This window comes from Pagrus major, chromosome 9, assembly GCF_040436345.1.
Source record: "Pagrus major chromosome 9, Pma_NU_1.0".
Lineage (NCBI taxonomy): Eukaryota > Metazoa > Chordata > Actinopteri > Spariformes > Sparidae > Pagrus > Pagrus major.
The window spans coordinates 16,451,576-16,467,908 of NC_133223.1; the positions used below are offsets into that span (position 1 = coordinate 16,451,576).

The following is a 16,333-nucleotide window of genomic DNA, read 5'->3' on the forward strand; positions in this document are numbered from 1 at the left end:
AAAGTACCTCGTGTTACCCCGAGGTTGTCAGTGTGTTTAAAAATACCATTGGCACCGGTGGACTCGGAGTCACTGCACCCCCCTGGAGCCCCCATGTCTCAAAAAATGCCAGCGGCAAATGCATCGGGCTGAAATAAACTTTAAAGGTGCGCTATGTCGTTTTGGAAAGCACAAGAGAAAGATCTTCATTGACTGATTTTTGTATGCGTAAACAAACTAAATAAATAAACTCTCTTCATTTTCATGACTGAATAAACTAAACTGACCTTAAAGGACAACACAGTTTCACTTTGTTTATCCGTGGCGGACCCTGCCACCTTTCTAGCTTCAAACAGTGTTCTGGGGACCTTATTTCCCTCTGAGAACAGCTTGTTTATTCAGTTATAGAAACAAATTAATATTTCTGAGTTTGTATTATTACCTCATTGATTTTATAAACATTACAATTCTGAGTTTGAATTTCTTCTCCTAAACTACACAGTGTCCCTTTAAAGTATGAGGAATCCATCTAATTTGGTTGCATATCAACGAATGATGAATGTATGAAGTTACTGTGAATTAACAGTCCTTAATGTAGGCTCTGTTAAGATACTGACTGATCATTTGTTGCAGGAACGATACACCCTGCGTTAATTCGTGCATTGAATCACCATGAGTCATGCACTGGGTGATATAAAGGAGCCTATATGATTTGCACTCTCACATTTCGGCGTTGCCATTTATGTCCACCACATCTGTATCGGTAGGTCCCAGCCTGCAGCCCCCACCGAGGCTGGATTCCACTCCACATTTTGTGTCCCGCTTTGCCTCGCCAGTATATGTAACGTGCACACGGAGCGCTCCCCTCCACACAGCGCCTCCACCTTAACGCAGCCAGCAGCGGCCCCAGTCTGCGGAGCGAAGTTGAGTCAGCGCGTAACGCGGGGAGAGAGACGCACCGCCCGGATTCATGTGGCACCTCCATGCTCGCAGTCTTCTACTCTTCTGCGGCGCCGGGGGGACTTTTTTTTCTTCTTTTCTTTTCACGACAGAAACCGCTTTGCTTTGGGGAAATGTGTTGGTAGAGACTAATAGTTGAGTTGCAACCATTTTTTAAAAAGGCCAGTCTTTTTAAGTACCTGCGGATCCGCCGCAGGGGAGTTTTGCAAGCAAGGATACTGCAGAGACCCCTCAACAAATAAAGGATCCTCTCAGAAGTGAACAATGCTTAGACTAGAGACCATCATTTGCACTTTTTCTGTGCTGTCTGTGGCGGCGAGGGCAGATTTTAAGGCGCGGAATTGCAGCGAGGTGAGGGAGGCTTGTACCGCGAAGGGCTTCAGCTTCGCACATGTTCCTCTTCAGGAGATCCCAGGTAAGCGTGGACCCGTCAATTCCCATACTTAATAATAATAATAATAATAATAATAACAACAATAATAATAATAATACTAAAGGCTTTTGTGAAATAATGTTCAAAAGTTAAAAATCCATGCAACTCATGTGTGATGCAGAGTCATTCCTGGGACTGCATCAGACGCATCAACCACCTGTCACGCACAAAGTTGCGCAAGAGTCAGACTGACCAAACTTTTAAACAAGAGACACATGAATAATTTAAATCGTCCTATGACCTGCTGGATGAGCTCCTGCACCCAGCTCCCCTCCTCAGTGAAGTGACAGACCTGCTGTTATCAGGAGAGAGAAAAAAAACCCTCATTTGAACACACAACCCCGGGGCTATCAGTTTACGTGAACTGGTTTGCTGATCGTGTATTCATGCAGCGATAACATTATACCATCAGCCAGCATATAGTGAAAGTAGAAAAAAAAAAGAAAAAGAGTCCCCCCAGGCAGCTGTGGCAGAGATGTGTCTGCGTGTGTCCGGCAGAGGTCTCCGACTGTGCTAACCAAGCAGAGATAATGAATGGTCAACTCTGCAGATTAACTCCTGTCCTGCGAAAATGAAGTGAGAAGGTGAAGTGGAACTGCTGGCTCCTGCAGTGGCTCAGCAGCAGCAGCAGCATCAGTCCATAACCACGAGTCAGTCGTTCTGCATAATCTCAGCCATTACCCTCAGGAGCAATTATTTTAAATACCTTATTGAATGAATGGCATTGAGGCCTGTTTGCATATGGGTCCTGTGACGCCAGAGCCTGTATGGAATGAATCATTCATGCAAATGATACAGGTATGAAAACGTTTAGTTGGATCCTCCACCGGCTCTCAGGAAACTAGAGCTTTGACCGATTAGCTGTCGACTATTAAATTAATCGCCAACTATTTTGGTAATCGATTAATCGGTTTGTCTGAATTTTAAGGAAAAGAAAATCACAAGTATCTGATTCCAGTTTCTTAAACATGAATATTTTCTGGTTCCTTTACACCTCTTCTGAGATTAAACTCAATATCTTTGGGTTGAAACACTTTTTCATCATTTTCTTACATTTCATAGACCAAACAACTCATCGGTTAATCGAGAAAATGATTCACGGATTATTCGACAATGAAGATGAATAGCCTACAAGTTTCAAAACACATCTGTATTCTCTATAACTGGATGTAAATACATTCATTAACTGTGACATGGACATTAAAACATTCTGTTTGAGCAGTTCAGATAATTTTTATTAAAATGACCTCAGTCAAAATGACTTTACTGCAATAATATTTTACACGTCAGTAAATACAGTGTGTTCAGTTATGTGCTTCCACACAATTAGTAACATGATGATCATCTGTAGTCATGTACTGTATTGTCATTATTTTAATCTGAATCTGATGAAAAATTATTAGGTTTGTTAAAAGGTGGGGATTTTTTTCTTCGTAGTGCCCCAGCTGAGTCGTTTCTCCAGGTCATTGTTATGCTTCAGTGCCAGTGATTCTCTCTGTAAAGCAGGAAATCTGGCACAAGTAAAAGCCTGCATATTTGATAACAGGCACACCTGTTCAGATATGGGCTGAATAACCAACTGATTAAATCCTTTGGATCCGTGACTCTGACATCACAGCTAATCTCCCAAATGAGTGAAAAATTCAATCTCTCTCATCTGCGAATGATGCCATCCTGAATAATTGTCTTTTGATCTGGTCTTTGAAGGAGTCATAACCTTACATGTCTGCTGGAGAGACAACGCATTATCAACAGCTCAGCACATTTGCACAGTGATGATGGGCATGTCCTTCAGGCTGCAACGTATTGCCTCTCACAGCATTCGAGCTAAGCCAAGACTGGAGTAACAGTGGAGATACGTTCATTTAAAATCTACAATAAAGAAATAAGTATCCGAGCAGAAACGCAGCTGAGCTGTTCGAACTCTGCAGTTTAATAATTTTGAGCTGATTTTAAATTGATTTACTAATTCCACTGAGTCTAATAATGATTGAGACGTTTGATATTTTATCTTTTGGTTAAATACAACCAAATCTCAAGAATAAATGTTTCTGAAAACCACGGTTATTTTGAAACACCTTTAGGTTTCTTAAGGTTAAACTTTATGCTGTGACAATGCTGTATTAACGGTTCTGGTTAGGTTTAGGAACAAAACCACTTAGGGGTTGGGTTCAGAAAATATCATGTTTTGGCTTACCTGGTTTTGTCACCACGGACTCAGCCAAAAATTGTCCCAACATCTTCTCTGGTTTTGTTAAAAATATCTGGAATGCAGTGTCGAACAGTGGTCTCTTGTTAAAAGAATCCAGTGGTTTCATGCTTAAAAGAGGGAAACACTGGGATCTCATTGACAATATCCAGCAGTTTCATGCTATGACAGGTACAAATTTGAACCTATCCACAGTTTGCAGAAATGTAAACTGCCATCGTTTCATTCATTGCCTGTTCCGAATTGTCTCTGAAAACAGGTTGTCAAACAGTGGTCTCTTGTTTAAGATATCCAGTGGTTTCATGCTTAAAGATGTATAAACGCAGTGTCGAACAGTGGTCTCTTGTTAAAAGAATCCAGTGGTTTCATGTTTAAAAAGGTATAAACATTGAGTTCTTGTTAAAAATATCCAGTGGTTTCGTGCCGTGACAGGTACAAATTTGAACCCATCCATGGTTTACAGTAACGTAAACTGTCTGTTCTGAATCGTCATTGAATTAACACAGTTTCTCCAATTAAAGTGATCTCAGTACTTTGAACATTTCATCCATTTCGTTGCGTTTTGATATACTGTACTTGTTTGAGCATTTCAATGACAAAACACATTCCTGCAGCTTTTATATTCATTATTTTCATGCAGCAGGTTTGTAATATTAGCTGTTTAGGAGGAGGCACTGCAGGGGTTAAGAGCGTCCATATGGCAGACGGCGAGCCTCTTCAGTGATTACATTACATTGGAGTTAATATTCCTCTACTTGTTGATCAGTTGGTCCTTGTGGGACTCAGTGTAGCATGGCTCTTTAAGCTTCCCCTATAGCTTATTGTAGTCTGTCAGACTTACAGCTGCCATCTCACCCAATTAACTCTGATGATCTGGCAAACACGTCTGCCTTCATGCTACTGGTCCACCATGGGAAATGATGCTTTTACATACATTCATGTTAAATTACTGCTCTTTGCAGTTGGATTTCTCGAAATCTCTGTCATTATATGAAATATGCGGAGCCTCCAACATCATATTGTACCACCTGATGGATGTGTATGTGCTCTTGTAGCTTTTGATGTAAGATGCCATCAAAGACAATGTTATGTAGAAAATTATGTGACTTACATTATCTGTCTCAAGTTAATTCCACCACACTGCTGTTAAATTCTACATTTACACTAATCTCTGCCTTTCGAGTTATGATCCTATGGTAGGCTTTATGGCCAATTTGAGGCACTCATTGCAGCCATTATAAATATAAAACAGAAATAACAGCAGGGTATTTTTCCACGAGTATTGTGTTCAGCACCACTTAGAATGCTCAAGAACTGCTACAGTATGTTTTTCATGGAAAGCTTATGGAGCCCAGATTTTTTTGTTGTTGGTGTTTGGTCAAACAGAAGGAACCAGGTCAGGTGGAATGACAGCAGTGGGGTCAGTGTTATTGACAGAAATGCTGTTATGATCCAAAGCCTAAAGGCTCAGTCGGTGCAGTAATTCCACAAGACTTAGGCGATGCTTCTGCCTGCTGACCAGGCCGCGGCTGGAGGCTGTCAACAGCTATGAGGTGAAACCACGGGGGCATGAACTTGAGGTTTGCTCTAAAAGTCTTTGACTGTTCGCATGTCGAAAAATTGCCCAGTGCAAGTCCCTCAACAAAGGTTTTATTTAAATCTATTTTATTTTTAAAATCTTGAAAACCTAGCCTTTAAAATCCACTTCTTCATCCTCTGGTTAAAGATCAGACCTACACCCCGTCTTGTCCCTGCCGTCTCAGTTTCAACTCGACGTCTGAGACAAGATGGCAAGATATGGAAAGTGAGTCATGCAGCAGACTTCTGGATTCAATGGGAACTTCTTAGCATGTCATATTCTGTGCTATCATTTGACGTCCGTCTCTGTTTACTCCCAGCCAGGAGATGGAGATGGGACAGAAATAACGGTGCTGATATTTTATGTGATACTTGGTCGCCTGCACACTGAGGCAAACGATCTCTGCTGAAGCGTGTAATGTGCACAGGTTCTCTACTGTCATGTAATGGGATGGGGAGGATTAAAAAGCGCTAAATGGGAGTGCCTAGAGACGGGATGGCCAGGTGACTTTGTTAGCCCCTGCAGCATACGGCAGTATTGCTGTGATGTATTGTCAGATCATTGTGACCTTCCTGTCTGTCACACATGTGGGGGCAGATCTGCCAAGGAAGTCCTGAGGGCGCTTAATGGGTTTATGGTGTGTTTATGCTTGTGCATTTCCTTTTTCAAACATAAAAATATTTGTGATAGATTTGCAGATAATTGGACATCTGGGATTGATAGTTATTGTTTGAGTTTGTCCATGGTAGCACCAGCGTTTGAGGCTGCATTGGGCTCTATAATGTAATGTGAATGTGTCCTACTGAGACGCAGAGGGGGGCCACTATCAGGGGAGAAGAATCCAAACAATCATCATTTTTCCAGCGGCAGAGGGGATTTCTCAAACTCTGCCTCCATCTCTGTGTCATCAATCATGCTTATGAATGCCAAAATGGCCTCATGATGGGCTCTCTCTGCGGGTGTTCCCGCTGAGAGCTGCAGGAAACATTGTGTCCTGCAATTGTTTCAGGGTTGCAGCACTGGAGGCAGAACAACAAAACACTTAAAGCATATCAAAAAGCTTAAGGAAGGGTGATGTGACGATTTTTATTCATTTATTTTACTTTTGTGCCTCAATTTAAATTGATGAGATACATTTTAATTCACCATTAAATCAGGTTGTATATGATATTGAATGAGTGTGGAGGTGTATTCGGTACATCTATACAATTTAATGCCCACACAATACATGCATGCATGAAAGACCTTGAAAACTTATCTTCATACTTGGTTTTCTCTTGGGATTCTGCATGAGCACAAACATAAAGTTCACATGTGAGATTTCTGTATTTGTGGCTTTGCCCTTCTGTTTGAATCAAAATCTAATGGCAGGTTGTCTGCTTTTGCTGCTAGCACTCACATGCAAATGTTAATCTTGAATTAATAACTGTAAAATGTTTTCCATAGCTGTGAATTTAATGTCAAAAAAAGTAGCCATGAATATTTAAACAAGGAATTTTTAAGTAGTTATGAAACCATCTCAATTTAATAACACTGGAAAATGTCTCTTTTGTGTCTCAACCTAAAGGTCCAATTTTTAAAGGAAAGTTGATTTTTGAGTCTCATTCCAAACTCGTCAGCCAACCCGACCTACAACTCCAAAGCGTCAGTATTTGACAAGCCTGGAATGAGACTCAAAAATCTACTGTCTTACAAATTGGACCTTCAAGTGAGAATGGGTTTAAGTTATAGCTAACTCCAGGGCTAAACGCTCTTCACTCTAATGAGAAGGTGACAAGTGAGACAAAAGAACTTGGCTCTGGTCTTGAGGAGTTGAAGCATTTATTTTCAGACAAATAGCCTAACTTTACACACACACTGCAAGTTTACAGCTGACGTTACTGCGAACTCCATACTCATTGTTGCACACGCACTCTCTCTTTCTCTTGACAGCATATCTGCTAACATTACACAGTCAATGTATGCCTCGAGTAATTCCTTAAAACTAATTGCTACTTAAAAAAAAACAAAAAAAAAAAACATACCACCACAAATCCCTGAGGATGAATTGAGGAGTCTCACATCCTGAGGAAAGACGCTGCTCTGTAGTCCGTAGTGGTACAGCAGCAGACGGCAGCAACAGCTGGCTTATAATGTAACGTTTATATTGGCTTTGCTACTGAGCTATATCTTGCTGCTGATTGATTAATATTAAGACATAGTAGTACAAGGGATTGTCGCGACTTTAGCTTGCATAATAATATTACTACTACTGAGCTATTAATCTGTTATGCCTCGGCCACACTACACAACTTTCTGTCTTGTTGTCAGGCTTTGCACACTACATGAGGGGGGGGGTCACACATTATAGGATCCACACACAGAGACATGACATGGGAATGACACGAGGCCAAGTTGTTTGTGGGCTGATTTGCGGTGAAAAGACGAGGAAGAAAAAGAAAAGATTATGAGTTAGAGGACGGATTAGGATGCACAGGCAGCGTGGATTATTTTTTCACTGAAGTCGTAAAACTGCCTGCTTGTATTGTGGTACAGCGAGGATGAAACGCTTACAAATACTGAAAAGCTTATGTGAATTCTTGTAGACTGTAGGCTATTACTGTGCCTGCTCCTTACAAATAGATGCATGATAAGACTGGGTTTAGAGAGCTAATGTGGATGGTAAAAGAGGAGGAGAGAGGGAGAAAGGAAAGGAGTGTCTGCTCTCATTGGCTGGCACGTTTGACCCCCAAAGTCCAGTTTGTTTGACTAGTGTGAGTGCTCAGTACACTTCCTTGGCCCTGGCATGGTTGGAAGAGGTGTGGTATGGATGCTCATGCATGAGCACAAACACGGGTGAGCAACAAAGTATAGTTTAGTTGTGCGTATTACGCCGCCTTGCATAATCAAGAAATCCAGGAATGTGAGAGATGACTAATGATGACTAAAACGACACAAAATAAGCCACAAAAAAAACAGTAAAGTTAGTCATGTTCTCTGTGATGATGTATGTACTAGAGATAACCGTGATCAGGCCCGGTTGCGGCCAGAGCAGTGTGAGCGCAGGCCAGTGGGGGACTGGGGAGGAGGGACAATTGTGCTTCGGCACGATACGGAGCAACTGGACCGAGTGCGAGTGTGCCCTTAACCAAATTAGCCTGCTGGACATCCTACAGGGAGTGGCGAAGCAACGGCGAGCTGACAACAAGCTCCTGGATCGTGTCTTTGAACAGTTCTCACATGCTGATCGTCGCACATGGCTTGCCTCTGATCTCTGGCTTTTCGTCAGCAATCTCCAAAAACAGTCGGCGAATGGAAAATCAGGGTGGAAATCCTGAAGCGTGAACTTAGTTTTAGCTGTAGGCTTACAGTATGAACGCCACTGTGCAATATGTAAGAATTTCTGTCAATGTATCATGTATTGACTTTCTGTCAAATTCATACTCAAAACAAATAAGGGGCAGCATATCACGAGAGTGACAGCTAACTGCTGCTAACTGTAGCTGCCCTTAGCTTGTTAGCTCAGTTAGCCATGCAGCTAGCTCGGGAGCTCGGGAACCAGGGTAGAGTTAGTGTTTCCACCACTAAACTGGGGTGGGCCAGGGCTAGCTGGTTAGCATGCTAACTTTAGTAGATATCTCTCCAACACATTACATAGACATCATAATGTCAAAACTGCTATTTATTCAAATTTTGTGATAATAGGATGATCCTAATTAATTTTTTTAATGTTTTCAACTAAAATTATTACATATTGCCCCTTTAATAACTGTAATATAATGATGGCCATACATTTCCTCATTGCTATGCATTCTGCAAACAACTATGTTTAAAAAAAGAAAACAGAATCAAAAATATGTTGTGTCTTTCTTTCACTTGCTTCCAAAACCAATGCACATGCTATCCGGATCAAGATCTTTACAACAGGAGGTGATGGTGTTGATACCTCTTTTGTCCACAGGGGCCGCCAGAGTCAACAGAATGAAAACTTCTTGTAGCTGCTTTAATGTGAATGGGGTGTGTTTGGGGGCATACCATTGTGAAGCTAATGTGCTGTTGACCTTTAGTCAGAGATGTGTCTACACTACATTCTACTGACATTTCTTTACACGCACGAAAGGAGCAGGTGTTTTTCTTAAAGTGTTGATAATATTTTCTTCCATTTCCTTCATTTCTTACACGTACAGTATCTGCTCTTTTGGGTTTTTTTTTTTTTTTTTTGTTTTGTTTTTTTTTTTGCTTTAATTCATTAGTTAATATTCACAGCATGTCCATGTCAGTTATACAGCCTTCATGATGCTATTAGTTTTGTTGTCTGAACAGTCCAAAACCAAGTTATTTGATTCTGTCAGCCTTCAGTCTACGCAACAATTCTGTTTAAGCTCTCAAAAGTTAGATATCTTCAGATGTGAATTTTGACGTGTTTTGGTTTTCTTTTGAAAACTCATGTCTTCGGGGGTCTGCTGTTTTTTTAACAGCAGAAGTAGCTTGTGGATAATATTTCTAAACCCTAATCCTGTCTGTGACCCAAACTTTGTGTTTATTCTGTTTTTTGGCCTTCAGCAGGGTTTATGTCCAACTTTCTGCTGCTCATAACCCCGGTTGCTGTAATGTTAAAACAGCCTACACTGTTAAAAATCAGATGAGATTCTAGTTGCCAGTTGGGCAGTTATTAAAGATTCTGTTTGTTTCGCTAATTCACAGAGCATATTCTATGAAAAAGGAAATCATAATTCAATTTAAGTTACATTTAATTTGCTTCAATATGGCAACAAAGCTTTACAAGCACATGAAAGAGATAGTACTGTAGTCTATTGAAGCTTGACCAAATACTGTAAGCCCAGCATGCGTTGATAAGCAGCTGTTAACATATAGGTTAGTGGAGGAATGATGCTGCGAACACAGCCATGAAGAATTAATGTTTGTGAAAACTCATTTGAGATAAATTGACTGTGAAAAACAAGGAAATGGATTGAAGTGATTCTCCTGAGACAACGTGGCAATAGCTGTTTAATGTTTTAAGAATCATTTGAAATGTGAAAGAATGAGTGCTCACGCTGTCAGCCAGAGATTGAATAGATGTTATTTTGATCTATTAGTTCCTGTCAACAACTGTCCAATTAAATTCTAACCTGGAGCCATTGAGAAGGCGCTTTTTTCATTCCTCACTTAAGAAGCTGGCATAAACACATTTCCACTACCGATCCTGTTTTCTTTTCTTTCTTCCTTATCTTTAAAATACTTTTGACCAGTATAGACGACATATACATGAGTGCTGCATGCTTGATTTATTACAAAAATAGCATTCAGCTCCTTTTGGTGGGTTACATCTCTCTCTATTTCAACCAAATGAGTGAAAATCTTTCCGTTCAAGCTCAAAATGGAGAAGGTAGTGGAAGGTAGTTGAGAGGTGTTACTTCTGGATAAATTGTGATATTGACTGTCATATTTTTCTCGCCCGCAAATCCCAAATCATAAAATGCCACCAGAGTTATGTTGTTCTGTGAGATTATCAGATGACTGGTGTTGTTATTCAGACATTTTTGGCACATATCTCTTACTTGATACCTGACTGCCTTGTCTGATTTATTTATTTATCTTTCAGCATTGTTTACACGCTTTCCAGCAGTTGACAATTTTTTTTTTTTTCACGCCACCCGCGGATCCTCGCTGACTTTCAGAAAACAATCCACAGGATCAACGTGCGCTTCTTCATTGACATGTGGATCAAATTTGTAGCTTTTGGCTGTGACGTATAGCTGGTGCTTTTCCCCGACACCTCATCTGCCTGTCAAAACCTAGCCACCGTGAAACAAAGCCCCCCCTCAAATGCCTCGTTGCTGTCGTTGGATCTATCTTTAGCTACGCGTCTGCCACTCCTGTCTTGTTGACAACGTCTGACTAGACATGATGTGCAACTGGAGAGGATGTTTGCCATTACGCTGCTCCTGAGGACGCTCCGGTGTGGTGTGTCTGAGCGAGCCGTTGTTGTGCAGTTCAGTTGTGTCCTCTTGCTCTCAGTTAGGCACTCTGCTGAATGGAGGACACTTCCACTGTAACAAGGTATCAGGGCTAATAATGGCCAGTGTGGGTAAACTAAGCTGTAAATGCTGAGTGAAAGGTAATGATCAGTGCCGGTCTCAAGGCCCTGCAGGGCTCCAAACAGCCACCAGCTGCTACCTGTAGTGCAATCCTCTGCCATGCTCCACTTAGCAGGCTGACGCAGAAGAGAGTGGCTTGCCTGCTCTCGCCTCGTTCTCAGGGGTTTCTAGGCGTGCTGCCCATGTGGATCGAATATCCACAACCGGCTCCAAGTGCCTCCACAAGACTTTTTTATTAGATACTCCTCAATAAATATCAAAGCCGTGGCATAGTGCTACATGTGCTGATTATGCCGCGCTTGTCATTCCTAAATGTGCTGCACATAGTGTTAGGGAAATCCATACATTAATCTCTGCTGTAATGATATTGCTGCACCTTGCAGAAGGGTATGGTACATGAATATTCCACGGCTATTACCCTCGAGGTCAAACATGTTGTACTTCTTGGGTTGTATATTTATCTTCTTGGCAAAGATTTATACAAGGATAAGTCCAGTTTTAGTGTTTTTTTTTCACATGCAGGGATTGTCTCACTGTACAATATACAGCAGGGCTGAAACATTTTCTTTATAATATATTTATCTGCTGAATATTTTCTCAATGAATCATTTGGACTGTTAAAAATAGCAAATACTTCACATCACAATTTTCCAGAGCCCAAAGAGCAAATCTTCATATTTAACACGCTGGAGGTTGGCTTATTGACAGAAACAATCAGATATCAAAGTTAAGGTGAGCGATGTCTACCAAATTGCAGCCCAGTCTCCAGGATATACTGTCAGCAGTCAGCGTTCCTTCAAACCACAGATGCTCAGGTTGACATTTGTGGCAAACGTGGCAAATCAAGTTCACATTATATGCTTATTAGCTGACTTTCACGTTGGGAGGTGGCGTTATTACAGACAACGAGGCGGCCAAAAGGCCAACACAGCAGTTTCAGTCACATACCTGGACACCTGGGGATATTTTTTTTGTGGCGTGAAAGGCGGATGTTTTTTAAGGAGACCTGCAGTCAATTCCATTCGTATTTGTGGCAACCACAACCGGCTATTTTTCACATGATGTCCACACTGAAACATCATGATGATGACGATATAGGGGGTTTAGGTGGGCGGGTTCAGGAAGGCTGCCCTGTAGCAGGAAAGTCGACTTGCTCAAGCGAGCAGGGAGAATCATAGGTTCCTCTCGCTGTCGCACTGATGGCAATCTCCAACTGTCTCACTCAGCCGAGAAAACTCTGGCTACAGTCACTAGCGAAGGAAGCGGGCCTCATGCCAGGTTTAAAAGTGTCTTTGTTTCCAGAACAGGTGTCAAAAACTTATTTATGTTTGGTCTCTGAAGCTTGAAACAAATTTGGACCAGGGTGGATGACAATATGGTTTGCAGTCTGCCTCTCCTCGTCCTGTGCTCTGTCGGCTCTGACCATGGTTCACCTGTTGAGTGCACCAGTTTGAACCAGGATGTTGAGTTGGAGACAGGTCTCTGTAAAGATGTGGAAACAACAGTTTTTGGTTTCCCGTTGCTTGAACAGCGTCAGAGAGTCCCATTTGTCCATTTCTGGTGACCAGACATTGAGACATTATCGTCTCAGTGTCTGCTGCTCTTAATCCAAAACCTGTGCTTTCTTCTCCAATGCTGATGAAAGTATTTCTGCCATAGGCAATAGGTGTTTCAGCAATTAAGCCCCAAAAGTAAGTTTAAAAAACAAAAATGTAGCAAAATTTGAAGTCACTGCATCTGCATGCACCAACGTTGCCAACGCCATAATTGAAACAAACACACTGATAGCAGAAAAGCAACACTGCTCTCAGTGTAACCGATCCAAAACAAACTGGACATGGAGACTCAGTGCATTGACCAGAAACAGCTTCTTTTTATGTTTTATTAAATGCCAACAACTGTAATCAATCGCTAACCCAAATCAAAATTGTTACCGATTAATTATTTGAAGATCAAGTAATCATTAATCTAATAATGTGTTCAGCTCAAGTGGGCTGTAATCACTTTGAACACCCCTGTACGAGAAAAACCCAGAATTATCCTCTTTGAACTCAAAGCAGCAGGTATCAGTTGCAGCTTCAGAGGCAGTTTTATGTTCCAATGTCACAGCGAAGCCTAGTTTTGGGAACGATTGACTTGCAAACAAAATATATTGTTTAGAAAACCTATTCCTCCACAACACTTCCTTCAAAGCCTCTTAAAAATATTTTTCTGCGGTGACAGAGGGCAGTTGTGCATTTATATTTCTCTCCTCAAAGACGTTTTTTTTAACCACCCATTTAAAAATATTTCAATATGAAAAAGCATACTGTTGAGTCAAGCCGTGGCTGTTTTATCATGCACACAGCCTTGCACATGGCATGTTGCAGTGGAATATCTTGACATATTTGGGGGAAAAAAATATAGTGACACATTTGCTAGGAGTATGAAACTGTTCCAACATCTTTATTCCTGTCCTTTTTCCCTTCACGCTGACTCTCCCGAGGATGAAGAATACCATCATACCATTGTACTGTGCTGCTGTTATTGTAGACTGTTTTATGTCAGTGAGAATTCATTTCCTTTTGAACCTGTCCTCATTCACCCAAGGACATATACTCCTCTGTATCAGCATCCCCCAGTTATTTAAAACGCGAGCATGCCTTTCATTATGACTTCTGACATGACCCAAAATGTGATAGGAATAATGTCATTCAGTTGTGATTGATGCAAGTTCTAACTTGAGCGAGAAACTTGGCTATTCTGTACACAAACCCTCTAGAGACTTTATTAAAAGCACGAAGGAAAGACTGTGTGGAATACACAGATTTATAGATCCATGCTGATGTTCATATGGATTCCATTTCATCCTCAAGCAGAGCGGCTCCTCAGGATATGATGTAGTTTCCTTGTCGAAGTCTGATTATCCATCAGTTGGGGGGCATGTATGAGTGTGCTATACAGTCTGAGGGGTGAAAGAGAAAATGTATGAATGTCTACTACACTCAAACTTTGTACATTTAGTACCCTGGATGTCTGAAAGCATATGACATTGAGCTAATATGATGAGTGTTGCATAGAATAGTGATTTACATCCACCTCTGGCTAACCTCTTGATTTAGATCTAACAAGGAAGTGAAAGGCGTGAGCACACTTCATCTGTTAGGGTCAAATATAATGAGACCCTTACAGCGCAACGTTCCTAGATATGATGCTCATGAAGCCAGAATGCAACTAGCACATGAATTAATTCGTACAGTAATATTATCCACCCACTTACTCCCTCGCAGACGGACTAATTCATTAATTCATCTGGTCGTGCATTTGTTCACACTTAGCCTGCCGAGGCATATGTCCCGAGTTAGCCAGCCTCATTAATTTGCTTCCTCTCTGCTGCTGTAGTGTTTTAAAGTGCAGGCTGCTTTGTATTTGTGTCCAGGCCGTGGATTTCAGCCGAAATGTCAGACTTTACGAGATGTTTATCAGGAATAACTTCCAGTGAGAATCGAAAAGGCGTACGGAAGCTGTCTATATGATGAACAGCAGTGGCGGACTCAGAGAGAGGGGCACAACCATGTTTTGTCCACTGGCGGGGCAACCTGGGGGGCACTTGCGCAGCATTTTTCCAAACATGGGGGGTAGATTTCCAGATTTCAGATACTTGGACCCTGTTTACTTAAGATTGTCTAAAGTTTTTGTTGACTTAAAGTTGACTCAAAATATTAAGGAAGTACCACATTCTGACTAAAACACATGTATTTTGGATTGGAAATAAATTAAGTAATTGGTGTGCAGCTGAGCCTGGTCGAAGACCAATCCTGTTAACCATCTGGCAAGGCAGGGAATTGGATTATCCAACCTTTTTCTTTTTTCTTGAGCTAAACTAACCTAAGCAACCGTCAAAAGAGTCACTTCATACCACAGTAAGCGATGCCAAATTAAAAAAAAAAAAAAAAATGGAATCAAATTGCTTAATTCCACTCGTTTCCATAAAGGTTTTCTTGTTTTTAAGCATTTTCTTCCAGCAAATGACTTTCTTTGGTCAATCAAGGAGGATAAATCCCACATCACCAAGATGAGTGGTGAGAACAGGATGTCTTTTATTACTCAGAAAACCATTTCTTGCAATCTTTTGTTATGGCTGTATCACCCGGAGCACCAGTGAAGCTATCAATCCAAACATTTTCAGAGCTTGGCTAAAGTGAGAGGATGGGATGGCAGATAAAATGCAAGATGGCAACAACAGGGTTTGGTAGGAACGATAGGCAGATACTTGGACCCTCTTTACTTAATAGTCTGGAAAGTGTTTTCTGACTAATTGATGATTAAAACCTAAGATGCCTGATTTTTGTTGACTTAAAATATTGAGGAAGTTAAATGGTCTTGCATTTCTATAGCGCTTTTCCAGTCTACTGACAGCTCAAAGCGCTTTACAATACTTGACACATTCACCCATTCACACACTGAGCAAATGTCAAGGGAGCCACTTCAGACCACAGTAAGTGAAGCAAAATGTAAGAAATAAAAACAAAGTCACTGGTTTTCATTAAGGTTCTCGTTTTTCACATTTTCTTTCAATAAGTGACTTTCTTTGCTAAATGAGGAAGGATAAATCTCAAATCACCAAGATGATTGATGACAACGGGATGTCTTTTATTGGCCAGAAAACCATTTTTTGCAATCATTTGTCATGTCTGTATCACCTGGAGCACCAGGGAAGCAATAAATCTGAACATTTTCAGAGCCTAGATAAAGTGAGACGATGGGATGGCAGATAAAATGCATGATAGCAACAACAGGGTTTGGTAGGAAAAATAGGCAGATACTTGGACCCTGTTTACTTAATAATCTGGAGGGTGTATTTCTGACTAAATTTTAAGATGTCAAAAGTTTTTGTTGACCTAAAATTGACCCTAAATATTAAGGAAATGACAAAGTCTGACTGAAACACTGTAGTAAGTGTAGGATTGTGTCTAAAAAAAAGCTGCCAAAACCTAGATGAATTTGCAGTTGCCTTTTGGTGATGAAATGATGTGACAAGGAAGAAGAAGGAACTGTACTGCACTGACACGAGGAATGCTGATCTCATTAGGGCTGAGTGTGGCTCCGAGTGT

The 16,333-nt window shown here is 41.0% G+C and overlaps 1 protein-coding gene across 1 annotated transcript in view; it reads left to right on the forward strand.

Annotated features, from left to right (window-relative positions):
• Positions 1 to 848: 848 nt before the first annotated feature.
• The window catches only part of LOC141002132 (glypican-6-like), a 114,566-nt gene continuing 99,081 nt past the window's right edge, over positions 849 to 16,333 (forward strand). Inside the window, exon 1 of the mRNA XM_073473315.1 lies at positions 849 to 1,354. Within this exon, the coding sequence (XP_073329416.1) occupies positions 1,204 to 1,354 (151 nt within the window). The 5' untranslated portion in view covers positions 849 to 1,203. The remainder of the gene's footprint in view (positions 1,355 to 16,333) is intronic.